At 36.2% G+C, this 27,685-nt stretch overlaps 2 protein-coding genes and 2 long non-coding RNA genes across 6 annotated transcripts; 3 read left to right on the forward strand and 1 right to left on the reverse strand.

Moving 5' to 3' along the window:
* Positions 1-10,857, forward strand: LOC113077193 (Bardet-Biedl syndrome 4 protein-like). Its single transcript, XM_026249649.1, has 16 exons — positions 1-82; positions 860-911; positions 1,657-1,736; positions 1,823-1,886; positions 2,810-2,921; positions 3,082-3,154; positions 4,766-4,819; positions 5,020-5,147; positions 7,674-7,728; positions 7,847-7,915; positions 8,007-8,159; positions 8,243-8,414; positions 9,320-9,389; positions 9,476-9,620; positions 10,205-10,412; positions 10,491-10,857. The coding sequence occupies exons 1-16, from the start codon at positions 59-61 to the stop codon at positions 10,634-10,636; spliced, it is 1,605 nt and encodes a 534-aa protein (XP_026105434.1). The 5' UTR covers positions 1-58; the 3' UTR covers positions 10,637-10,857.
* Positions 10,858-11,116: 259 nt separating this feature from the next.
* On the reverse strand, positions 11,117-19,308 carry LOC113077194 (ADP-dependent glucokinase-like). Of its 3 annotated transcripts, none has more exons than XM_026249651.1 (8): positions 19,017-19,308; positions 17,402-17,637; positions 16,841-17,066; positions 16,091-16,153; positions 15,017-15,137; positions 14,674-14,870; positions 14,400-14,498; positions 11,117-13,841 (listed from the first exon to the last, which is right to left on the reverse strand). In XM_026249651.1, the coding sequence occupies exons 2-8, from the start codon at positions 17,632-17,634 to the stop codon at positions 13,278-13,280; spliced, it is 1,503 nt and encodes a 500-aa protein (XP_026105436.1). In that variant the 5' UTR covers positions 17,635-17,637; positions 19,017-19,308; the 3' UTR covers positions 11,117-13,277. The 3 variants fall into 3 exon arrangements, with proteins under 3 accessions (XP_026105436.1, XP_026105437.1, XP_026105435.1); XM_026249652.1 differs by having other exon boundaries at positions 11,117-13,838; positions 17,402-17,660; positions 19,017-19,304; XM_026249650.1 differs by having other exon boundaries at positions 17,402-17,660; positions 19,017-19,304.
* On the forward strand, positions 15,039-22,128 carry LOC113077196 (uncharacterized). The gene is made up of 3 exons (XR_003281272.1): positions 15,039-15,175; positions 19,322-19,411; positions 22,033-22,128. It is a non-coding gene; the product is annotated as an uncharacterized LOC113077196 (long non-coding RNA).
* Positions 22,129-24,140: 2,012 nt separating this feature from the next.
* On the forward strand, positions 24,141-27,472 carry LOC113077197 (uncharacterized). The gene is made up of 3 exons (XR_003281273.1): positions 24,141-24,195; positions 25,672-25,826; positions 26,969-27,472. It is a non-coding gene; the product is annotated as an uncharacterized LOC113077197 (long non-coding RNA).
* Positions 27,473-27,685: the final 213 nt, after the last annotated feature.

The raw sequence follows: 27,685 nt of genomic DNA on the forward strand, positions 1-27,685 counted from the left end.
TCGCGGTGTTGCCATAGCGACAGAAGCGTCCGCCGGAAGTGAGGAGGAACGGAGCGCGATGGCGGACGACGCGATGAAAACGGTGAGAAATTATCTTTTTTTCATCAAAACACAACAACTCCTGATATTTACTCGTCTTCGTGATGGTTCATGATAGTCTGGAGCCGCCATTCTACTTTATTTGTGTTATTTAGTTGCTCGTCAGATTAAATATACGTTATTTGCAAAGAGTAAACAAACCGACAGATTTACGTTTTAAATAACACACGTAACGTTAACCGTTATATTTTATTCATATTTCGTTTAATCTTGAACAGCAAAGACTGTCAAAAAAGATTTCAAATGAGTGTTACATAAAGAAAATCAAGTTTATATTAGGACCATTAAGATTTCATATATATATATATATATATATATATATATTCATGACCGTTAACCACATATTACGTCAGTCACAAATATTGTCATCACTGTAATAAAAGTAAATTGATGTAATAGAAATTATTTATAAATCATGGTAGCAAAAAAATTGTCAAAACATATATTAATTCATAATTAGCTTCTTATAATAATTTCTTTTCATAATTAGTTTCTTATGATTTCTTGTTGTATAATATTAAATATTAAAATGCATAATATTAGTCAGCAGTCAGCATTTATTTATCAAATGCACAACAGTGAGGTTATCTCTGCTCCTAAATAAATACATACTAAATTAAATAAACAACGAGAATCCATGTAAAAGGATTAATTACTGAGAGAAAGATATATGAATATGAAAATATAAATATAAATGTGGGTTAATGTTCATTATAGAACACAGAATTTGATTATTATATTACATTTGTTCTTTGTGTAGGATGTGCAGCTGCCTGTGGCCACAGACCTGAAGAAACCTCGTCCAAAGAAAGGTCAGAATCTCTGGAGTCTATATATATATATATATATATATTAATAATATAAATTATTGAAAAATTCAGTTTTGATTTCTGAAGTACTGCAAAACCACATTGCTTTATCTGCTCATCCTGTGGGTGGCGCTGTTTGCCTTTGTTTTCCCCTTCGGCCCAGTTTTTCAGTGAAGAGGATTAGGGCTCAGAGCGAAAAGTCTTTCCAGGAATAGAATGGATTGAGATCAGATTTTACCAGGGGGCTTGTAAGCAAGAGGAGAAGGATGTTTGGCTCCTTTTGTTCTGGGGCCCGCTGGATTCGGGACGAGTCTTGTGCGGCCCCCCACTGCGAGAAGAGTCCGCTGCGGCTCACAGCAAGCCTGTCTGCCCTCTATATCCAAAATAGAAGCAGATTTTTCAATGCTGCCTTTGATATTTGCATTTTCATGATTAGAGCAGTTAATGTCCTACACAAGATGAAACAGCCGGAATAAGCCTCATCTCATTATTCTCTGGCCTAAAAAAGTTTCTGAACAGTTGAGTCAACGTTAAAATGTTTTAATGTCCTTCCGGTACATATGAAATATCAAAACAAGTGTCTTTTATTGTAAAGAATGTTGTACAATAAAACTTCACAAGCAAAACATTTTTTGAACATTATTACATCCCGCAGCATTTGCCGTGACATTCAGACATGTTTTAAGTGTCTAGGCTCTTTTGTGCATTGTTGCATACATACAGTATATACATTCATCTCTGTCTGCAGCTCCTGAGCTTCCGATCCTGGAGAGGAGAAACTGGCTTATACATCTGCATTATATCCGCAAAGATTATGAGACCTGCAAGGTAAAGCCAGAAGACCTACAGAGAGCGTTTAATTGCTGTAGAATACTCTTAATAATGTTTAAGATTTATGTTCCTTCTGTTTTCAGGCCATTATTAAAGAACAGCTGCATGAAACTCAAGGCATGTGTGAATATGCTGTGTATGTGCAAGGTCAGTGTAAAGTACACAGTAAAAAAAATATATATATATATATAAACAAACGTAATTTTCAGCTAGTTGCCTAGTTCACACTCGTGGACCCTTTCCGATCACGCCCCCACCTTTCCCCCAGTTTGCTTCCTTATTATCCAAAAAAAGCACCAAAAAATTATTCTTTTAAAAAAAAAACTAAAATAGTTTGTCAATGATACTCAACACTAGATATGTTTCCATCCAAAGATGCAAATTTAACTTGTGTGCAAAACTGGAATATCGCATAAAACATTTGCGAATAAAGCATTCCATTTTTCAATTTTCATATCGAATAAAGAACTTGCTTTTCAGAGAGAGCAGATGTAACACAATAAATGCTGTCATTGCTTTTAGAGGTGCGTACCTGCTGTTTAAGAATGCAGTCATGTAGGACAGTAATTATACAGAAATACTTTGATGACAGACTTTCCCCAGGCATTTCAGAACGACCAAAACAACATATAGATGCTGTGAACGAAATCGTTCCACTAGTTAGTAAAGTTATCTCGTCATATGACTTTTTCAATGCGAATGATGGAATGTATTCAATAAATGTGTTTCCATCATAGTTTAGCACATTTTTTCTTATTGGATAAAAAGTTTATCCGACTCAGTTTTGCGCATACATTTTTAATGCACATTTTTAGAACTTTTGTGCATCTTGATGTTTCCATCCAGCATTTTTTTTTTCTTTTCATGTGATCATCCAGAAAGAATGCACATGGAAATAGGTGGATGGAAACATATCTACTGTTTCACACACATCTGTAGATTTAAAGAGTGGTATGTGGTACTCAGCAGTGAGCAGTACACTACTGCTTTTTTCCAAACACAGTCGATGTGTCTCAGTTTATCTGGTGAATACCTGCTCTGTGTGTGTGTGTGTGTGTGTGTGTGTGCAGCTCTGATCATGCGGTTAGAGGGGAAGATCCAGCAGTCTCTGGAGTTGTTCCAGAGTTGTGCCATCCTCAACCCCAAAAGCTCAGACAACCTCAAGCAAGTGGCACGATCCCTGTAAGCTGTAGCCCATACACACACAACCATTGTTTAAAATCACTAAAACACCTCTCTCTGTATTTATGTGGTGTGTCTGTTTGACCTGGTCTGGATCTGTGTAAACTGAATAGAAAATGAAGATATGTGTTATTTTATGAACTGTTTGTTCTGTGTTTAGTTTCCTGTTAGGGAAGCACAAAGCAGCTATCGAGGTTTATAATGAAGCAGCACGTCTCAATCAGAAAGACTGGGTAAGTACACTTCTGTCCTGAGTGCTGTCTGATGAGTGTGTATTTTAAAAGGTTAGTTCACCCAAAAATGAATCAACTCCAATTATTTACGCACTCTTATGTTGTTCCAGACCTGTATGTGCAAATGTCTTCACACCGCTCTTTTACATACATTTTTTGTGATGAGATTAATCGCATCCGAAATAAAAGTTTTTGTTTATGTAATAAACAATATTACATATATAAATACATACACATGCTTGTAGGTATATGTTTTGTTTAATATTAATAATATTATTTGATATTAATAATATTTATGTATAATGTACATATATACATATAAATACATGTAAATATTTTTTAAAAATATATATATATACTGTATATGTGTGTGTTTATATACAGGTATACAGAATACATTTTTCACAGTACACACACATATATTACATAAACAAAAACTTTTATTTTGGATGCCATTAATCGCAATGACATTACTAGTTTTTTTTTTTTTTTACATATTTATTAATTGGTTAAGTTAGTGTTTATATTTATTTATTTAAATAGTAGGGGTTAGGGTTTATAGTTTATATTTTGTTCATTTATTTATATTTGTCAAGTAAGCAGTTATTGTATTTTTTTTTTTAATGTATTTATTTAGTTATTTATTATTAGTTATTCTATTCAATTACTCTTTATATTATTTATTTAATATTATATGAGTTGTGTTTATTAATATGTCTTTTTATTGTATTGATTTATTGTTTTATTTTATTTTATTTGTTTAATTATTCTTATTTATTCATAGTTAAATTTTGCATTAGAGCCTATATTTAATATTTTTGTCTATTTTTATATATTTAATATTTATTTATTTTATTTATTTAAATTGTTAGGTTAGGAGTTAGGGTTTATATATTTTTGTGTGTATTTTATTTAGTTGTTTTGATTTACTATTTTTATTATATGTATTTAAATATAAACAGCCGATTTCCATTCACTTTTATTATACAGAGAAAAAAAAAAGCATTTTCTTTAGATTGCAGGGTTTTAATTCCACAGATCTGGTGTGATCTGGATTTGAGTGTGTGTGTGTGTGTGTGTGTGTGTGTGTGTGTGTGTGTGTGTGTGTGTGTGTGTGTGTGTGTGTGTGTGTGTGATTTACCTGTAATCACATGTACTTTAGTTTGACAATAAACAAATGAGATGCCTGTGAAATACTACATAAAAGTGTGATTATTTTGCCCTGCAGGAAATTTTATTTGTTTAATTATTCTTATTTATTCATAGTTAAATTTTGCGTTAGAGCCTATATTTAATATTTTTGTCTATTTGGTATTTATTTATTTAAATTGTTAGGTTAGGAGTTAGGGTTTATATATTTTTGTGTGTATTTTATTTAGTTGTTTTGATTTACTATTTTTATTATATGTATATAAATTTAAACAGCCGATTTCCATTCACTTTTATTATACAGAGAAAAAAAAGCATTTTCTTTAGATTGCAGGGTTTAATTCCACAGATCTGGTGTGATCTGGATTTGTGTGTGTGTGTGTGTGTGTACTTTAGTTTGACAATAAACAAATGAGATGCCTGTAAAATACTACATAAAAGTGTGATTGTTTTGACCTGCAGGAAATCAGCCATAATCTGGGCGTTTGCTACATCTACACCAAAGACTTCAGGAGTGTAAGTGCAGCTAGTCGTGTTTTTTCAATATCTGCCATGTTACTGCAGTATATACGTTTTTTAACACACTTCCTTCTCTTTTATTGGCTGTATGAAAGAATCCAGATTTGGCAGAGGATTGTCTTGATCTATGTGAGAGAATCTTGTTTCACATGTCCTCATCTGATGTTGTGCTAAACATGTTCTCCCTCTGTCTTCAGGCCGAAGAACAGTTAAACTTGGCATTGCAGCTGAATAAACACGATCTGACCTACATGATGCTGGGAAAGATCCACTTACTGCAGGGCGACACAGAGAAAGCCACTGACGTCTACAAGAGCGCCGTGGAGTACGTCTCAATACACAACCTCACTTTTAAGCACACATTTATTCAACAGGGTACTTTACATTCATCAAGAGCATCCAGAGACAGTAAAGTTTGGCGAACCTTCATTAGTTTTCGCTCTAAAGTGTGTTTTATGTTTAATACACACACTTTATGCTATTTTATCTTCTTAAAACCGCTTTATTGCGAGTCATGTGAGCATTCGGATCTGAAGCTGCTGGGACCTCCAGACATGTTTTATCATGTTTGTCACCAGTCACATTTGACTAAAAGAGTCAAACACACTTTCTCTTGAAGTGTCTGAAGTCTTGTGTTTGTGGTGACTTACCCAGAATGCATTTCATCAATTTTTTATTTTCGGTCATGTTTCGCACAACGTGAGTAAAGATGTACGAGACAGTTTTGTTGCCAGAGAGCAACTTCAGACGCCTGGAGATGCTCTCAGCGTGTCGCTCTGCCGCGGCGCAGATAAGACGCCCAAGGCAGCAAAGCATGCTGGGATCAGTGAGGCGCTCATAGCTGTAATTAATCTCATTTACTGTCTCACTGTGACCGCGCGAACCTCTCTCTTTTTTCTTTTTCTCTCTTTCTACCTTGTGTGTTTTTTCTTTTCTCTTTGTCTTTTAAAGGCTCTCAGAAAAGCCCCTGAGGACTTGCTGAAGGAGTCTGTTTTCCTCCTTAAAGGGACAGTTCACCCAAAAACTGTCATTATTTACTCACCCTCGTGTTGTTTCAAACCCAGAACACTTCCTTTCTTCAGTGCGAAAGAAAAGTAGGCTGAATCTTCTCGCTGCTTTTGTGCATACAACGAGTAGTGCTGTCAAAAAGCGCCAAAAAAGATGCAAAAGCAGAAATAAATCTATCATAACAGTAGTCGAGATAACTTGAGCAGTCAAATCATAGCTTCTGTGTGGAATGGACAAAAATCGAAGTAGGTTATTTCTGGGTAGTTGATGACAAATTATTTGAATTATTTATTTATTTATTTGTTAGTTTAATTTTGAATTGACCGTTTATTCCACTCTGCTAAGTTAATTAATAAATATATTATATTTATTTATAAATTAACTCATGAATGAATGTATTTTATTCAAAGGGATTTATCAATCGAATTTATTTGTAAATTAACTATAAATTCAGAACAATAAATGCAATGTATACTTATTATAATAATTACAAAAACAGTACTTTCTTATTATTCAATATTGTATCTTTACAATTATTAGTAGTTTATATATATATATATATAAAATAGATCACATGTATTATTAATTTGAATATATATATATATATATACATATAATATATATTAATAATATATATATATATATATATATATATATATATAATGTAATATAATTTAAAATCTGTGCATCTTGCGCAAATAGATTACAGTTTGATGATATTTTGTCAATATATAATATGTGTGGATTATCTATAAATAATGTATCGTTTCAGTTTTTATGACAATATATTTTTAAATAATATTATTATTTTCATTGTGATAATGAGATTTTTATTTTAATTATTTTTTTACATTATGGTAATAGGAGTTTGGTGCAAATAATAAGAACGCTTAATCCTATTAGTCAGAATATTGTCCAAATCCTAAAGCAATCAATAAAGCTCTTCTCTGTCTAAAAGCAAATTTCTTAGGTCCTTATGTTTTATAATACTTTATTTCCCGGAGCTTTTTTTGATTTTTTGGGGGGGTCAGCTACTTCTGTAAAAACACCTTTTTTTTTTTAAGTTCAACAACTGAAAGTGCAAAAGGAATCACTAATCTGCTTTTCTCAGCGTGAATCCAACGATTTGATGACTCTTGATTACTGTTGTTGACTTTCCTCTCTTCCCGGAGAGCAGAAATGGAGATGACTCTGAAAAACTCTCCTCCCCTTGTCCACACACACACACACACACACACACTCAGACATCAGAGACCCGCGGGGAGCTTTAAGCCGGCGTGTGTGTGTGTGTTTGAGACCTCCTCATTATCGCAGCCCTCCCACCGAGCTGATGAATTAGTAACGTGCAGCAGTGGGACGCGCCGTAATGAGAGGAGCTTTCCGAGCTCCCACTTTTCCACCCGCTTCACCTCGCGATAGCGGGAAGATGTGCCTCACAGTACTGAATTAATAACATGAGCCGCTCAAACACACACGTGATGGAGGAGCTTTCGCTGCTTTCATCATTCTCATGTCTCCTGCCACACTCTCAATCTGAATCAATAATCGTGCATTCAACTCCCCCTCAAATCAGCTCATAGTAAGATGGGATCTAAAAGACCTAAAGCCACTAAAATCTGATTGGTCGATTGAAGTGTGATACTTTGAATGCAAATCCAACAATCAACATTGTGTCATCCTTCAAATCCGATGTTTGGGAATGTTTGTAATGCCAGCTGGAGCCAAATGTGCTTCCTCGTCAGGAGAGTAATGTCAGATTGTCTTAAAAACACTTCACATAAAGTTCATCCTTTTGATTTTGGGTTGAAATATTTCCTGTTATGTCTATCTGTGTCCTTCTCAGATTCTCTCCGGAGAACACGGAGCTGTTGACTACACTGGGACTGCTGTACATGCAGGTGTTCATCACAACATCCATCTAGACTCTCATACATACAGTTTTAGGATGCAGCACGCAGATGCAGATGTTTTAGCAGTGTGTTTGTTTACTTCTGTCTTGTGTTGTCTTCTCATTAGCTTGGGAAATACCAGAAAGCTTTTGAGCACCTCGGAAACGCTTTAACATACGACCCCAATAACTTCAAGGTGGGATAGTTTCAAGGAGTTTTGTTCTTTTGAACTTTTACTAACTGTCTCTGAAGTGTCATTAACTGTGAGTGTGTGTGTGTGTGTTCAGGCCATCCTCGCGGCCGGCAGTATGATGCAGACTCATGGAGATTATGACGTGGCCATGAATAAGTACCGTGTGGCGGCGTACTCCGTCCCTGAGAGCCCACCGCTCTGGAATAACATCGGGATGTGCTTCTTTGGCAAAAAGAAATACGTGGCTGTGAGTTAGAGACTGTCACCAGCACATTTCGTGCTTTTCTTTGACCTGTTTTACCTTTCTTCCCCGCTGTCTCTCTCCTGCAGGCCATCAGCTGTCTGAAGAGGGCAAACTATCTGTCTCCGTTTGATTGGAAGATCCTGTATAATCTGGGTTTGGTTCATCTCACCATGCAGCAGTACGCATCAGCTTTCCACTTTCTGAGCGCCGCCGTCAACCTGCGGCCGCGCATGAGCGAACTCTACATGCTACTGGCCGGTAAATATATCAAAAACTACTGCTGAAGGAGTCTGACATAGTTTTATAAACATGCAACATGCTGCTTTTTCTTTTTTTTACTTTTAGAAAAATTCAAAAGTGTCACTTTACATAAAAAAAAAAATACATTTTAAAAATAAAAACAATTAAAAAACACTTACTGAAAAAAGACAGTAAAAAAGTAATAAGGTAGTATGTGATAATTTCGCTTTTTATTTAATTAAAAAATACATTATTATATTTATAAATATATTTCTTCAACATTTACTAAAAAAGCTCATATTTTAAATATAATATTAGCTTTTTAACTAATTAAAATAAATAATTAATGTGTGACTTTACATAAAAAATAATAATGTATTATGATATTTAAATTTATTTTAAAATTAAAAATGTAAAAGAAAAATTGTATTAAGACAATAAAGATATATATTGTACACAAAAATATACAAATTGAAATCATCCATGTATGAGCAAGTTTGCATCCTTAATTTTTTTTATTTAATTTAAAAATAAATAATTTGTTACTTCTAAAAAATAAAAATCCTTTATGCTATTAAATATATTTTAAAATTAATATTAAAAATAAATAAGGTGTTACTTTACATTAAATATAATAATCCGATAACAACTGCTGCTGTTTGAAATAGATTTTTTTAAAGGTAAAATGTTGTAATTTTGCTTTTTACTTTATTTACTTAATTCTTCACATAAAAAAATAATGCAATTATGCATGTTAATTTATATATATATATATATATATATATATATATATATATATATATATATAATTGTAATGATTTTTTTTGTAAAAGAACAGTTCCTTTAAAGAACAGTGTAAATGTGAGAATCAGTATCTGTCCAGATGAACTGAATTAGATTATTTCTGCTGTGACCCTCCTCAGTTGCTCTGACCAATCTGGACGACGCAGATAACGCCCGCAGGTCTTACGAGCAGGCGGTCCAGCTGGATGAGTATGTACTTCACACACTGATCTGTGCTGGTAGATCTGAAACACACAGGACTAGTTGAGTTAAAGTGAGTGTATTCTGTCTGGCAGATCGAACCTGCTGGTGAACCTGAACTTTGCGGTGTTCCTGTATAATCAGGGCGATAAGAAGGCCGCCCTGCTGCAGTTTCAAGAGATGGAGAGAAAAGTCAACTCTCAGGTTGACAGTAACATTAACACTGAGTTTGACCCAGAGGTACTGAATCCTAGTCTTATTCTGACCTAAATCTGTCTATCAAGACCAACACCTAATGTTACAAAACAATCCTTCTGCTCATTTGTTTAATACAGTGACAGATAAAATGGAAACAACTTTTTATTATTATTATTATTATTATTATTAATAAAAACAGTATAGCCATGATGTGAGAAAATTCAAACTTTTAAATGAAACTTTTGATTTAACAGTTTTTGTTATTTTGATAAGATTATTAAATATATAATCCCCACAAACTATATCAAATCGAACAATTTAAAATGAAAATCAATATAATAAATACCATTATATTTGATTTCTTTACCATTTAAAAAATATATAAATCTCTGCATTTATAATAATCATTTATAGTTTTGCTTAATGTAAATGTAAATATATATAAACACTTTTTTTTTTGCCCACATTATTATTATTATTATTTTTTAATTTTTTATTAATTAATTCATCTGTTCTTCCTCATTATGTAAGTCTTCAAACTGATTTTTACTACTGATGATTCACACACACACACACACACACACATTGCCATGAATCACAGGAGATCTCGTCTCTTTCTCACACAGCTGGTTGAAATGGCTCAGAAACTGGGCGCCGCTCTGCAGGCGGGTGAGAACCTGTACTGGAGCAAACCGGGCAAAGACAGCAAGACCAGCCAGCGGTCATCCTCCGGCAAACCCAGCAGCTCCCAGCAGCCCCTGGGCACCAACCAGGCCCTCGGTCAGGCCATGTCTTCAGCCGCAGGCTACAGCAAGAGCATGCAGATCACTGCAGGTGCTGAAGCGCTCAGCCCATCAACATCACGTCATTAACACAGATCAGTGCACCCTAACGCTCCGTCTTCCCCTCCAGAGCCCGAAGCGGACGTGAGCAGCGCCCCGTCTCCCCCTACAGTCGATCCGGGAGAGCCTGAGCCCGAGGACGAGGACGAGGTAGAGGAGACAGCCGAACCGGACAAACTCAAAGAGAAGAGTAAACCCAAAGCAGTGGCTGAATAGAGCTCAAACTAGATCCAAGGCTGAAGAGGTTTATCAGAACTTATCAGTACACAGCGTTTATATATAGTGGAATTAGAGTTGCAATGGCAGATCTTTAGATGTCTGTTTGAATGGTGCATTATATTAATGTAGACAGTTCATTTGTGTCTTTCCACCTTTAGAAAAAATAGAACTGCATAAGAAGTGTTGCATAAAAAGCATGTCCTTGTTTTGTCTTTTAACTGAATGAAATCCAATACTATTTTTTATTTAATTTTTGCTCATTTTGAGATGCTGGTTCCAGAAATAGTGCCAAGCATATCACATTTTCGCACAAAAAAATAAGAGCATTCTGGCTTTTGACAACTATTTGTAAGGTGAAGAATTATTGTATCATATCATAACCGGCAGAAAAACTGGGTAATAAAATTAAATTGGGTAATATTTGGATTTATTTTTAAGATTCGGGTCTGTAATACAAAGAAACTGAGTCATTTTATATCCAGTACAGAAGTGTTTAATTTATATAAAAATATTCCATACTCAAGTTAACAGAGCTATTATTTCTAGTCTCAACATTTATGATTGAAGGACGTTTTGCCCAGTAACTCTTAAAGACTTTGTTGCATAATCACGTGTGCAAACTAGAACCCTAAAACATTTGATCTAGTCAAAATAAGTTTCATGAATGTGAACTTTCTGTTAGTTTCTCACACCACGACTCAACGTTTGCAGCATCTGAACAAGAAAACCTTTCAAGTCCCCTCTTTTGTTGGTTTGAGAAACTAACAGCATCAATAATGTAGTGTTACAGAAATACAGTACAAAACATGATCCATGAGGTTCATGATCCGAGGCATTTCTCACAGTTATTGCCTCATTCAGGAAACACAAACACAATTGTGTGAAAAGTGTTCATAAAACCATTCGTGGCTCATTTCTAAAACTGCATTAGTTAAAAAGCCTCAAAATGGGTTTAATGCTGGTTTAAGACAGATGATAATTCACAGAGATTAATTAGTACATCTCAAATAAAACAATAAAAATCATACGTCAGAAGTGTTTGGATGGTACATGGTAACTTCATGACTCATAAGAATAAATGACAGATTCATTATGTGTAACCTTTAAAAACAGGAAGCATCATAAATCACAACAGTCGTCATTAATGCCACCTACACTACATACAGACCAAACCAGAACGAATGGGAAATATTTACCATTTCTCTTATTATATACAAATAATGCTGGCTCCAATTTACAAAAACCTACAGCTAGATTCCCATCTTGAAGAACATTAAGATTAAGACGAGAATAATGAATGGTATTTAATCATATGTGCAGTAAATGATGGCCACAATCCCGAGAGGTAAACTGATGATCTAAACTATTAACTAATATTAAGGAATTATTTTGACTTTAGATTGACCCAGGAATCATTTGTTTTTAATTTCATTATGTTAAGAGAACTTAAGGAAGCGTGTTTCTGCCAGTGAATAAAAAATGAAAAGAGGTAATTGCCTGTTTACATCTCGGAATTCTGACTTTTTTTCACAATTCTGTGTTTACATCTCGGAATTCTGACTTTTTTCAAAATTCCGTGTTTACATCTCGGAATTCTGACTTTTTTCAAAATTCTGTGTTTACATCTCGGAATTCTGACTTTTTTCAAAATTCCGTGTTTACATCTCGGAATTCTGACTTTTTTCAAAATTCTGTGTTTACATCTCGGAATTCTGACTTTTTTTCACAATTCAGTGTTTACATCTCAGAATTTTGACTTTTTTCACAATTCCATGTTTACATCTCGGAATTCTGACTTTTTTTTTTCACGATTCCGTGTTTACATCTCGGAATTCTGACTTTTTTTTTTTCACGATTCCGTGTTTACATCTCGGAATTCTGACTTTTTTCGTAGTTGGCAGTTTATATCTTGCAAATCCTGACTTTTTCCACAAAACTGCGATTTTATATCACAAAATTCTGTCTTTATCTCGCAATTCAGAGAAAAAAAGTCGCAATTACTTTTTTAGTTTTTATTCAGTGGCAGTAATATGCTTCCATAAGAACTTAATGTTACTTAGCTTAAGGGAAAAATAATGCATCACTGGATAAACCTGGTAAACCTGATGGGCTTCCGGTTCTGCTACTAATTAACATTCATAACCCAAATAAAGGAGTGTTTGGAAGTACAATGGAGATTTGGGACGTTTAAGACTCTAAAATCATTCTCTCGTTCGCTTTCATTCGTCCCAATAGCAGCTGCAGGTCTTGTACACCTGTTAACCAGAGTATGATCTCCTCTTATTATAGTTTTAAAAAAGTTCTGTCATCATTTACTCACCGAAAACGGAGTTTGACTTCTGGACAATTTCTAATGTAATAAAGAAGGTCGTTTAGGTTTAAAGGTGAGCAAATTATGACAGAATGTTCATCTTTGTTTAAAGAACCTGGCTCACGTCGTCACGTTCAGTGCCGTCTTTCACAATGTGATTTTAGACAAAAGTAGCAACCAAAAAAAAAAAACAAAGAGTGCCCTGCACCTCAAACTTGTTTTGCTCTGAAAAACATCCCTTCGTTTGATTCCCCCTAAGTCTGTTTCCCCAGCTTTAAGACCTAATGTTGAGGACATATCATCAAAAGGATGAATGAGAGGCGTCTCTTAGAGCTCAGGCTGAGGCGTGACCTCTGAAAACAGAAGGCCTTCAGCTGAAATGGCGTCGCCCAATCCCACAGTCCTCAGAGGCTGTTTGCACACCAGGACCGGTGTGAGATGGAATGAAACGTTTCCTCTGCGCCACACGGTGACCGGTCGGGTCGGGTCCACCGTTAGACTCTTCCTCGGCTCTGAGAAGGAGCTGTAGAAGCTCAGCGGTGCCTTGAGGACCACCTTCGTGACATCTACCGCTTGCAGACCGCAGGCTTGACTGCTGGCCACACGGGCGCCCGCGGCCACCGCCGCCTCCTGGTTTCCCCAGTGGCCGTCCACCGTAGCCAGGATGTGGTACGCTAGCGTGTGGAAGTGGATCCGAGTCAGGTCGGCTTCAGATTCTGGGTCCGCCCGGCCCTGCTGCTCCAGGACCCAGAGCAGGATGTCACTGACGCGGCCCACATCGGGGATGCCGTCCCAGGAAGTGAGGTCAGCGTGAGGTCCACCTCCGGACTGAGTCAAAAACAGCAGCTCCTGTTCGTTCAGACCGATGGAGTTCACGATGGGCAAGACCTGCTAACAGAAGAGCACAGAATACCTTGTCGTTCTGCTTTGATTTGCACTAGAATTTATTTTCTTAAATTGACTGATATATACAAAGGCTACCTCATAAGATTTGAGCAATTTTCCAGTAGTTTGTGATAAGGATTAATAAGTAATTTGTTTGATTATAGAGCTGGCACTCAAAAGGTTACATTTTTGTGTCTAAGATTCTTTTAAATATTTTGAAACAAGTCTGTTCTGCTCACCAAAGCTGCATTTACGGTTAAAAAATACAGTAAAAACAGCAATATTGTGAAATAGTATTATAACTTAAATTATATAAAAAAAATACTTCATTTATTTAAGAATGTAATCAATTCTATAATATTTCAGGACTGCAAATCACTCAAATAAAACTGTAATTGTAAAAGGATCACAAAAAAGTACCTTGGTATTAAAAAAAAGTAGCATTTAAATAAAAGTAACATTAGCAATGGAAAACTATATGGTGTGACTTTTATAAGTAACATTTGCCAACACTGTTGTATACCACCAACAACAATCCTTCCTTCATTAAACCTACACATTTACCTCCTGCAGGATCAGGTTCATGTAGTCTCTGTCCGTCATACTGGCCAGCTCCAGGTGGATGGGCACCTCGTTCCTCACGTCTGAGATGGCCACCACCGCCTGCAGGAAGTCAGAACACAGTGCTTGAGAACAGTGTCCAACAAACCTCAAAATACCTCCTTTACACTGTCAGAACAGCATAATACGACCTGTCAAAAGTTTCAGAACCATCCATTTAATTCATATGTAACTACACTGACTCAGATAGGCACTTAAGGGTTGTCTGGGCTCACACCTCTTTCAGTCGTTCCTCCCAAAGTTCCCGGCCCATTCCTTCCATCATATGCAGTCCGGACAGAACCACCAGATCCGGCTGGAACTCGTCCAGACTGGCCACGAATGTCTCCAGCGTGCTCATTTCACCGTTGGACACGTCATGGGACAGGATGAAGCGGCTAGCCTGAGGAGCTCTCGAGGAACCCCACTGTTCACCTGTCAGAGAGGAACCGCTCAGAGACACAAAAACCCAACGGTACCAATGTGCCATGGAGTATATCTTATAATACTCACATTTCAAATGTGTCATGTGACAGAAATGACGTGATATGTGGATGTGGTTTTGAGTGGGTCGCTCTCACCTGACTTGTACTCCAGGATCAGGTGGAACTCATCCATCTCCTGCAGAGATTCTGGTGGCACTATGATCTGTTCATCCAGCATTTCATGAAGCTTCGGCCCCACCGGACCACATAAGAGGACCTGAGAGAAAACAGCACACTTCAGTAAACTATAATCAGGTATGAATGGGCTGCTTCTGCTTTCTAAAGAATGATCAAACTTCTTATATGAAGGAATTTTCGGACATTTTGACATAAAACCATGACCTTCCAGGACCGAAGTTGCCCATCCCTGATCTAGGATGTAGAGGAGTTTGATTCTTCATCAGATTTGGAGATATGTAGCATTCTATCATTTGCTTACTAATGGAAGTGAATGGGTGCCATCAGAAAGAGAGTCCAAACAGCTGATAAGAACATCACAATAATCCACACTCCAGTCCATCAATTAATGACTTGAGAAGAAAAAAGCTGTGTGTTTGTAAGAAACAAATCCATCATTAAGACATTTTAACTTCAAACCATTGCTTCCTGCTAAAATATGAGTCCACCTCTATCCTAATTTTACTTTTTCCAGTGAAAAGGTCATCTGGTAAGAGAGACAAATGCACTGATCAAACACCGTTTACAAGTCAAAACAGCTCTAAACAAATCTGTAAGTGGATTTTTGATGTGAGAGGACAACGGGATGGAAATTTTCACTGGAGGAAGCATTATTATGGATTGTTGACTCGTATTTTGCCCAAAAGCCAATGGTTTGGTGATGGTTTAAGGTTAAAACACCTTAATGATGGATTTGTTTCTTACAAACACACACACATAAGTACATTAATTGATGGTCTGGAGTCATATGGATTACTTGTGGTGTTTTTAATCAGCTGTTTGTACTCTCATTCTGACGGCACCCATTCACATCCATTAATGAGCAAGTGACGGAATGATACATTTCTCCAAATTTGATGAAGAAAAACTCATCTACAACATGGGACGGCCTGAGGGTGAGTACATGTTCAGCACATTTTAATTGTCATTGGGCTGAACTGTTCTTTTAAGCGTCTAGTGAAGCCAAGATGTAAGCTTGTAACAAATACTTACTACAAGTTCTGGGTTAGACGCCAGTTTCTGGCCAATAAGAGCAGCATTTCCACCAACATAAAGCTGCAAGAGACAAGAAAAAATCGGTTTTTATTCAAATTAAAATGATTTATTACAAGTGTATTTTGGAGCAAACGATTCTGTTATGTGACTCATTATATTTTTAAAAAGACTTTTTCTGATTTAATTCAATTTCTGATTTTCTGTCAAATTACGATTGAAAGAACTTAAAAAAAAAGATTTACTAAAATGTTATAAGAAAAAAAATTGTGTTACATTATTGCATATCATTTTCATGAAAACGTGCGTATGATATAATGCATATAATTTGTCGTGAAAACAGCCTGTCATAAGACTCATGGTCCAGCCACTTTGTCTTTTAATTACCGTTGATTATGCCAAATTAAATCTGACACAGAAACTCAATTCCCCTCCGGACCCTCTCGTGTGCATTCAGATGAAACTGTCGGATCTCAAGGGCCAGATCCATTTACAGCACATGCCAAAATTAAACTAGATATTATAGGACATATGCAGACTCAGTGCTCTATGGATGCCTGAATGGAGGGAGTCTGGATTTCTCCACACTAAGGCCTGAATCAGAGCAGTCAAACTCGCTGGACAGGATTTAGTTTGCTCAGAGACCAGCTAATCTCTGTCCAGTCACCTTCTATTCATGCCCTGAGGGAAAACAATGTGGTACAGACCACAGAACCCCCTCCTACTGTCATAAAAGACTTCATCTCGCACCTGAGCGCCGGGATATTCAGCAGCCGCCCGTGCGATCCTTTGAAAAACCTCCTTATCTGAGAAGAAGCGCTCTGCAGCAGCGCCCTTCCCCATGTAGTGGATGAAGGCCTCTTTCAGGTCCTCTTTGCTGTGTAGCACCCCGTGGTCTCTGCCGGATCCGGGTTCGAGAGCGAGCGCCTGCAGGAGCCCCACCCCGGACACCACCACATCCACACAAGCGTTCACCCTGACAGAGGAAACAAAGGCATGATGGGAAGGGCTCTAGAACAAACACACCCGCACGTGTTCAGACCTGCTGCGTAATATGTGACCGGAATGTGAACAAAACACTGATCAGATGAATGAATTAACGAAAGCATCAAAACATAATGAAGAAACAAATGAATGCCTTAATATGAAATTACTAAAACTAAAAAATATAAAAACACAAACAGACAGACAGAAACAACAGTGGAACTGAAGAATGAATGGGGTAAAAAAAATAATACTAAATGAACAAACGATCATCCGAAGGAAAGGACTGATCAAATGAACAATGTGTGCTCTGTCAGGGTAACTCACCCCACTGCCACTCTCGCCCAGCGTCGGGCCGGAGCCGTGATGAGGGTCTGCCAGGCGCGTGCGATGGCCTCCTCCAGCGTCGGGGGGCGGGGCTCGGAGCTGTCACTCGGCTCCATCTGCGGGAGAGATTCACTGACGTAGTTCAGCACACGGGCCGGCAGCTCCGGGTCAGTGTGGTACAGATACCCCATCCCCAACGCCAGCAGCGCCACCAGCACGGCCTTCCTCCACATGACCTCGACACACACACACACACGGCCTGTGAACACACACTCACTCATTTCATCATGGGCTCTGACTGGGGCCTCTATTTAAATGGCTTTTTCGGCATTGTAACATGTATGGTGGCAAAACTTATTTTTACTTATGTAACATGGTTATTCCATACTTTTTGGCATGTACCATTGCAATACAATGTTATTTTGGACATGTACCATGATAAATTTATGCTTTTGTGGACATGTAACATGGTAAACCCATGTATTTGAACATGTAGCATGGTAAAATCATGTTTTTGTGGACATGTAACATGGTGAAACCATGTTTTGTGGACATGTTACATCCTAAAACCATGTTTTTTATATGTAATATGGTAAACCCATGTTTTTAAACATGCATCATGGTAAATACGTTTTTTGTAAACATGCATCATGGTCAAGCCATGTTTTTGCAACATGATAAAACCATGTTTTTGTGGACATCTAACATCCTAAAACCATGTTTTTTGGACATATAACATCCTAAAACCATGTTTTTAGGACATATAACATAGTAAACCCATGATTTTGTGGACCTGTAACATGGTAAACCCGTGTATTTGAACATGCAGCATGGTAAAATCATGTTTTTGTGGGCATGTAACATGTTTTGTGGGCATGTAACATGTTTTGTGGACATGTGACATGGTGAAACCATGTTTTTTCAACATGTATCATGGTAGTATGTTTTTGGACATACACCATGGTCATACCATGTTTTCCGACACCTTACTTATGCATAATCAAAAAACATGACATTTCCATGATACAATATTAATACCATACTTCTGGACATGTATCATGATAAGACTTTTTTTTTGGACATACTGTGGCACTATCGTGTTTTCATGACAGTGGACGTACCATAGTAATACCATGTTATGTTGTGCTCTTTCACAGGAAGTAGACTTTATATGTACCACTGAAATCAATGCTTATCTATTTATAACACTAGAGTGAGCAGTACATGATCACAGATCTCTCTCCATATATATCATCTCTGTTTGACAGGTTCATTAGACTGAAAGCTGATAATTATGCAACTTAAATCCGTAACACAGTATCATCAGCAGCAGGCTAGTGCTAACAGCCCATTTCTGCTCATGTTTGGGGCTTTAAATCAACGCGACAAATAAATTCACACATCAGACCGTGATTACCTCGTGCAAAATGGTATAGTAGCTAAAATAACATTTCTGGTTAGTAAGTTACAGGTTTGAGTGAAATCAATGAGCTAACATGAGCTAGCCCCATAGCCAATAAACCACCACTTTACACAGCAATAAACAGGACAGTCACTTTTATCTTTAAGATAATATAATCGAAACACTCATCGAACAGATGGGCAGATCACTAACCTGACAAAAGATACTCGCAGACGACACGAAAGAGAGTGTGTATGTGGTGAAGTTGAGTTGTGTCACCCTTCTGAGATATCGCTTGAGGAAAGTCTCTCAGTTAGTGACTAGCCGCTCCACTCTTACATGTCACGCCATCGATTAGTAAGTGTTCAAAACAAATCTTATTGGGATCGGAGATAAAATTACAAATTAAATTAAAACGAAGAGCTAATTTATGTTACAAAATGCAAAAAAAAGTCCAAATGCCTGCTATTGTCAGTGTTTAACGTTGTAAATGTTTGTTGGCTTTTGGCTAACTGCAGCTAGAGCGAACCAAAGGAACCAATCAGAGGCTCCGCCGAGCATCAGTGACGTAACCGGAACATTACGTTTAGTGGATACACTGACGCAAGGTGAAAACATCTTTACCCGGCGCCACGTCTAAATTATTGGAGCACAGCGAGTTTTAATATATATATATATATATATATATATATATATATATATATATATATATATATATATATATATATAAGGATACAGCTTAAGCAACTCTCTCTCTCTCTCTCTCTCTCTCTCTCTCTCTCTCTATAAACTGCTTTTATTGTTTGTTTCATCTTGACCTGATTTACAACATTATCTTTAGTGAGGCTAATCAGAGTTTGTGTAGCAATTAAACTTGCTGCAACTTTTGTCAATACGTAATTACAAGTAGAGCATGACAGGTTATTTTTTTTTCAGCTTCCAAATGTATATATTTTACTGTGAACCCCAGAGACACAAACTCATTTACTTGATATGGATTTTGGATGTGTGGATGGCAATGCAGCAGTTTATAAAATAAACAAGAACACAGTCAGCAAATACTAACAGTGTTACATCAGTTTATCTCAGAGCAGTTCACTAGTGCTGGATTCTGTTCATCAGCATTTCTTCCTAAGACACAGTACTACAGAAATGCCATATTTTCAGGACATTTTACTGTGGTTATACAATGTTTGAACAACAAATATGATAATAGCATCAGGAATGAGTTCTCGTGTTGGTCAGCAGGGGGCGGTGTTTTCCCTTTAGTGATTGAAGTAAAGATCAAAGCAGCTCCTGACATAAATACATTTGGAGTGGATTATTAGATTTATACAACTAGAACTCTACGTATGATGACCTCCTATAATAATATCAGCGTTGTAATAAATATCTTTACCAATAAATCATTCAAGTGATCGATAAAATCTTTGCATTGACAAAACAAAGGTTCCTACAATTTGAACCGTTTTTTTATAAATGTACACATCTCAAAATATTATTTATTACAAGTGTATCATTAAAACGACAGTGTTTTATAAAAAAAAAAAAAAATCAAGGTCGACTCGAGTATTTTTACGGACAGTTTTGTTAGGTGAATTTGAACAGATTGAGCGCCAAAACTCACCTACAAAATTCCTACGAAAATGATCCCTTAGAAAATGGTGTAAAAAGTCATAAACTGATTGTTGGTTTAGACTACAGTTAGATTAAAACATTTTGTCAGAGGTTCTCTTTAGGGAGTGAATTTGAGAGGCACTTATGAAGCGACTCAATGGAGCAAAACACCTTTAACAGTGGCTTCGCGCTCTCTGCAAACAGGGAAGGCAAGACATTGAGAATAACTCGTGTAAACAAGCAGTTTAGTGGTGGAATACTTGTGCATTTTCAAAGCAGTTATCTAAATCGGAGTAACTTAGTCAATGCCCCACAGGTATGATGGGCCTTCAAGTATTCCAAGCTTGGATTTGGCAATGGAATAAAAAATAAATAATTTTGACTTTTTATCTCAAAATACAGCCTCTTTTGTCCCAATTAAGAAATAAACTCAGATTCAAAATTTCTTGCAATTCTAAATTTTTTCCTTAAGATTCCAAGTTTATTTATCACAATTCTGTTTTGGCCGAACTGTTTTTCTCGCAATTCTAAGAAAAATTCAGGATTGCGAAATATAAACTCAAAATTCCTTTTTTTTTTTCATAACTATGAGATTATATCTCACAAATTAGACTTTTTCTTGCAATTCTGATTAAGAAGTCAGGATTGTGAAATATAAACTCAAAATTCTTTTTTTTTTTCATAGCTATGAGATTATATCTCACAAATTAGACTTTTTCTCGCAATTCTGCTAAAAAAAGTCAGGATTGCGAAATATAAACTCAGAATTCTGACTTTCTCATATGAGATTATATCTCGCAATTCTGACTGTATTCCTTGCAATTCTGATTTTATATTTCACAATTTAGACTTTTTCTCGCAATTCTGATAAAAAGTCAGAATTACAAGATATAAAGTCAGAATTCTGTCTGCCGAGCTTATATCTCACAATTCTGGATTTTTTATTTTAATTCTGAGAAAAATCAGTAGCAATAATTCCAAGAAAAAAACTCAGAATTCAAAACTTCTTCTCGCAATTCCAAGTATATATCTCGCAATTCTGTTTAGTCTAAAACAAATTGCAAGATACTGTACAAATTCAGACTTTCATTCTCGCAGTTCCAAGTTAAATATCTCAGTTTTGACTTTAATGAACAAATTTGGAAGGAAAAATATCCAGATTGTCAGATTGGTGCAATGACCGTTTTTTTTTATTTTATTTTATTTTTTCATTTAAATCCTGTGGCAGAAACAAGCTTCAATAACAAACACAACTTTAATCTTAATATGAATTTAACCTTTCGTATAATACAATTGTATATTCTCACTGTCATCTGACTTATCAGTCTATTTTTACTTCCCATGATGAGAAACTTCAATAGAAACATCACAGCAAGGTTTACACTTAGATGTTTAACAACTTAGAAATCCTTTAAATCTTCGGCAATCAAAGTTGAACACTTAAAACACGGGACGCCAGCGTAGAGCACCAATTCAGTGAACTTCAACTTCCCAGAGACTCAAAGAGCTTGTATTTTACTGCAGAAGTGTTTTCACCATCTCATCTTTGATCTCTGTGCTTTCCTGAAATATTCCTCACTAATAGTTTCGTCTCAACACATTTTTCTCTCAGGGTTGGATCTGTCGTAGGATGCCTTTGATACTGGTCTGAAAAATGCGGGGGAACGAGTGAGAATTGCCTCACAATTTAACTTACGGCAGATTAAAGGTATATCAAAGAGAGTGGACGAGGCCTGGCGAAAACGATTAGCAGCAAATCTGCGGGAGGAAATGGACGGCTTAACCGATTTCATAGTGGAGTCAAGTTAGAACAGAATCAGAGATTAAAACTCACTCACTCTTTCACACACACAAACGATGGCATCTCAGCATGAGCGTATTAATAATTCATCATCGGCCTCCAGTGTTTGCCCTTGATTACGAACACTGGACCTGCTCAAACGCCCATTAATCTGGAAATAATGATCACAGAGATGCTGTCAGTTGCTGTTTGGTGGTGTTAAACACACTAAATAAGTGGCTCGTTAAAGGATTGTTTCAGACAGAAATGAATGAAAACTGTTCAAAGTTTCTGTTTACCATGTCAAGCTACAGTAAAACATGTCAAGATTGTTATAAAATAAATACATCTACTTCTGTGTTTTGCATTTACATTCATATACGTTATTTATTTACTGAGTTTTGAGTCTCGTCTGCTGCATTTATTTGATCTTAAATGCAGTAAAAACAGTAATATTGTGAAATCATTTTCCATTTTAAAATAACCATTTTCTGTTTGAATATAAAGTAAAATGTAATTTATTCCTGTGATCAAAGCTGTATTTTCAGCATCATTAGTCCAATCTTCAGTGTCACGTGATCCTGCAGAAATCAGAATAATATGCTGATTTACAGGGATTTTAAATAGAACCATTCAATAGTTATTTCTTCATTGCAAACAATTTATTGAAAAAAAAAAAAACTAACAACAATGGTGCTCTATCTTGAGATAATATGTTTTAATAAATATATGTCTTTACTGTCACTTTTAAACAATTGAATGCATCTTACTTAATAAAAGTATTTTTTTATTTTTTATTGTATCTATGTTTCCACAAAAATAATAAGCAGCACAGAATTTTAAAATAAGAATATTAAAATATTTTTATAGTCATATTATTGTTTTTACTGTATTTTTGTTGCAGCGTATACAGTACAGACCAAAAGTTTGGAAAAATTACTATTTTTAATGTTTTTGAAAGAAGTTTCTTCTGCTCATCAAGCCTGCATTTATTTGATCAAAAATACAGAAAAAAAACAGTAAAATTGTGAAATATTATTACAACTTAAAATAATAGTTTTCTATTTGAAAATACTTTAAAAAATAATTTATTCCTGTGATGCAAAGCTGAATTTTCAGCATCATTACTCTAGACTTCAGTGTCACATGTTACATCAGTCGATCACATGATCATTTAGAAATCATTCTAATATTCTGATTTATTATGAGTGTTGGAAACAGTTCTGCTGTCGAATATATTTGATCAATAAAAGGTTAAAAAGAACTGCATTTATTCAAAATAAATAAGAAATTATAATAATATATATTCTAATAATTTATTTTCTTTACTATCACTTTTTATCAATTTAACACACCCTTGCTGAATAAAAGTATTGATTTTATACATAAAAAAAAATTACTGACCCCAAATTACTGACTAGTAGTGTATATTATTATTACAAAATATTGATATTTTAAAGACATAGCTTCTTTTTTTTTTTTTTTTTTTTATTGATCAAAGTATCCTAAAAAAGTATCACATGTTCTGAAAAAATATTAAGCAGCAGAACTTTTTCCAACTTTGATAATGAATCATCATATTAGAATGATTTCTAAAGGATCATGTGATAATGATCCTAAAAATTCAGCTTTGCATCACAGAACTAAATGATCATTTAAAGTATAATACATTTAAAAACAATTATTTTAAATTGTAAAAATATATCACAATATTACATTTTTTTCTGTATTTTTGATCAAATAAATGCAGGCTTGATGAGCAGAAGAAACTTCTTTCAAAAACATTAAAAATAGTAATGTTTCCAAACTTTTGGTCTGTACTGTATATATTATTGCAAACTTTTGACCTCCAGTGTATATACTATATATATTTTTTTTTGCATCCATTAAAGAAGAAGAAGAAAAGCAGTGTGAAAATTCTTACTAACATATCCTTTTGTGTCCAACAGAAAGAAAAACACTGAAAAAGTCATAAGGGTTTGGAACATCATAAAGGTGAGTAAATGATGACAGAAGTATTAATTTGGAGGGAACTCTTGCTGTAATCTGTGTGTTATTACAGCTCTCAGTTACCCATACGTCGCCCACTGTCCTCTTTGTCTAGTGCGAGTCTCTGTGGACTCATTAGTGACCCTCGGCCCGTCTCCTCGCTGATCTGTGTGTTAATTATATATCTCAGCGTGACGGAGACCTGGGCTTGTTGCAGCTCTAACGAAGGCAAGGATATCAGCACCTTTATATGATAGGTGTGTGTGTGCATTAACGTGCAACGTGTGACAAATTACAACTTCATGAGGTGGGAAGACAGTGTGAAACATGCCAACAAGTCAAATAATAAATAACAGCGAGTAGCAAATCACGACTCGTGGCTATGCCTTAAATTAGCTACTGTTTGAACAGGAAATATGTCACGTTTCCCCTTTGGTCTTTGAGGACGGTCTTGGATTATGTTTGAAATGCTGGCCTGTATGATAGCAGATTGGTTTGTTTAAAGCCCAGATTGCTTTCAGCTTGGCTCACATTCAAACAGAATGTAGAATGAGGCTTCTCTGATTGCAGGTTGTTTGGTTTAATAAGTTAAACCCTTCGAGTCCTGACCTGGTGAGAGACAGATTAAAATCACATCGAGCCAGCTGTAAGCGGAAGGTCTCGATGAGGTTACGCCTCGTGTGGTGTGCTTTGAATGGTTATTCTCTTCGAGGGTATTACAGGAGACGTCCTAAATACATCTATTGAGTCTCACATGGATCTTTTCTTAAAGGAACACTTCTCCCAGAAATGAAAATCCTGTCATTATGCATTCACCCTCGTATGATCGCAGAAGGCTTGTATAATAGCACACAAGTTGTATGAACTACTGTACTTTAATGGCGTTTTCTTTTTTTCATGATGGTCACTACGAACTGTCCTCGCGTAGAAAACACTCTTTATAGAGTCTCTTCGTAAAATAACAGCATACAAGTTTGGGATGACGTGTGAGATTTTTTACTGAACTAGCCTTTTTTTGGCTTCTGTTATTTAATTTTCATTCTGTTTCTCCTTGAGCTCAACAAATACCAATCGGTGATATGAGAGCAGTATATGTGTGTGTAATTGAACAGATGTGTTACTTCTTTATCCTTCTAAAAGCATTGGCAGTGAGATGTCCTCAAACTCTTGCTAGGCTTCTGTGTGTGTGGATCTTTAATTCACCTTCACAGATTCACACATATCCTCACGTACTGTATATTGGTTCCTTGACTCGTTCCATACAGGCAACTCTCAAAGAGAGAGAAAGAGAGAGAGAGAGATCTTAAAGGTTACAGGTGCACAAGATTGCGTTTTTATCTTTTCAATTGACGGCTGTTTCTTTCTCGCGTTCATCTGGGACTGGGGCGTCCCCCCAGGCGCTCTACTGAATCCAATTCATTCACAAAACACATTTTCATATTCCATCACACTGGGCTGATCGTGACATCCATTTCCATGCAGAATGCTTTCCCCTCTTCAGACCTCTTGACGCCCCGGAGCCAGGATGTGGGGTTCACTGATGGCAAACACTCGACAAGCTCCAGCATTAGCCACAGTCTGACAGATCTGAAAATATCAGACACGGAAGGAAGACATTCTTCATTTGAGCACAACAGGTATGAATACAGATACAGGAAATAGCTGGAACTGCTCTAACAAATACACATTCTGGAACAAAAAAGACCTAAAAGATATTTCAGAGCTGCAGTAGGTAACTTTTGTAAAAATATATTTTTTTACATATTTGTTAAACCTGTCATTATGTCCTGACAGTAGAATATGAGACAGATAATCTGTGTAATAATCAAGCTCCTCTGGCTCCTCCCAGTGGTCCTATTGCCATTTGCAGAAACTCCATCGCTCCCGGTAAGAAACAACCAATCAGAGCTGCGGTCCGTAACTTTGTTTGTGTTCAAAATGTAGAAAAATGTCTATAATAAGCGAGTACACCATGAATCCATTTTCCAAACCGTGTTTTTAGCTTGTCCTGAATCACTAGGGAGCACCTATAATAAGTGTTTATATTCGGACTATTTTAGATTGCTTCGGGGGTAACGCGGCGGAGTAACCCAGTACCTGTGTGATTCTTCATAGACATAAACGGAGAGAAGTAGTTCCGGCTACGATGTTCTTCCACAAGACGCAAGCAGTTCTGTTTATTAACCGCTAGAGCGTCAAAAGTTCCCTACCGCAGCTTTAACAAAACAGACCACGAAAAATACATTCTAGAATAGCTGCAGTGAGACAAAGTCTTGAATGATTGTAACAAATACAGGTGGAAATATTGTAGATTGTGACAGAGACATTCTAGAGCTGCAGTAACAAACACAACTGGAAACATCTGAGAACAGCAATGGTGACTTCATTTTCGAAAAACTGCACAAAATACAGCCAGGAGAATTCTAGAATGAATGCACCTTTTTTATTTGATCTCGCTATAGGGGCTGGAAAAAAATAATGAAAAAAATAGAAATAAATTATACAGAAACTGAAAGAATATTCGATTTGTACAAGTATTTTATTCTATTCAATTAAACTACATAATGAAAATATTTCCACATTTTAGGAAGGGGTGTAATTAAGGGATTGTGACATAAAAATGTTCTAGAACAGCAGCAACCAAAAACACAACCTCAAAAGACTTTAAGTGCCTACACAAAAACGCTGTCAGCAAAAAAAGGAGCAAGTGTGAGGTTGATATCTGTTACAAAGTATGACAGCACGCAAATGCTGTTTCCTCCTTCCCTTTCTGTCGTAGTGGCAAAGGTGGTGATTCATGGCAAACTCTGGATATAAACAAGGACTATCATGACAGCAAACTCTGCCAGAATCTCGGCTGTTTATCAAGAGCATATGTGGAGCTGAGCTACAGAAGGCCAAGGCTGACAGCGCACACATCACAGTCTATCTGAGGTTTAATTACTCTCAAAGAGCTGTGTGAAACGTCCACAACCTAACAACATAATTACACCATCATGGCTCATTTGAAGGATAACCACATGGAATGAGGAGATTATTGGTCCAGATTTGATTTGAACTTCAGACAAATTTCAGATGGGAATGTATTTAAAGGAATATTACATCCCAAAAATGAGCATTCTCTCATGCTCTTCTGTCATTCCCAGCATGCATTGACTTCTTTTGTGTGCCTCCAAAGAGATCTTTTTAAAGAATCTTCACTCAGCTTCATAGCTCATACTGACTTTACCTGACAAGCCCTAGAAATAGAAAACATCAGGACACCTCCATAAAAAGTACAGCCTACAAGTAGGTCAGTATGAGCGTAGTTGTATGTAAAAGATATGCATGACAATTTTCATAATTTTTCCAATGCATATTTTCCGAAGGTTGTTTAAGCATCTAATTCTGACTCATCACTGAATCATTTAACCAGGATTTAAACATACAACTTGGATTAGAATAAAACCGATTCATAATAAAGCATCTTGACAACTGTACAACACAATCAACTAAT

The sequence above is a fragment of the Carassius auratus genome, unplaced genomic scaffold (genome assembly GCF_003368295.1).
Source record: "Carassius auratus strain Wakin unplaced genomic scaffold, ASM336829v1 scaf_tig00021934, whole genome shotgun sequence".
NCBI lineage: Eukaryota > Metazoa > Chordata > Actinopteri > Cypriniformes > Cyprinidae > Carassius > Carassius auratus.

Excerpts from the sequence above, each read along its gene's own strand:
- LOC113077193 (XM_026249649.1), top strand. The coding sequence starts at position 59 with ATGGCGGACGACGCGATGAAAACG. Across the intron at positions 7,729-7,846 it reads TGGGACTGCTGTACATGCAG|CTTGGGAAATACCAGAAAGC; the intron begins GTGTTCATCACA and ends TCTTCTCATTAG. Across the intron at positions 7,916-8,006 it reads ACGACCCCAATAACTTCAAG|GCCATCCTCGCGGCCGGCAG; the intron begins GTGGGATAGTTT and ends GTGTGTGTTCAG.
- LOC113077194 (XM_026249651.1), bottom strand. The coding sequence starts at position 17,634 with ATGTGGAGGAAGGCCGTGCTGGTGGCGCTGCTGGCGTTGGGGATGGGG. Across the intron at positions 16,154-16,840 it reads CTGAATATCCCGGCGCTCAG|CTTTATGTTGGTGGAAATGC; the intron begins GTGCGAGATGAA and ends TGTCTCTTGCAG. Across the intron at positions 13,842-14,399 it reads TGAACCTGATCCTGCAGGAG|CAGGTCTTGCCCATCGTGAA; the intron begins GTAAATGTGTAG and ends CTCTTCTGTTAG.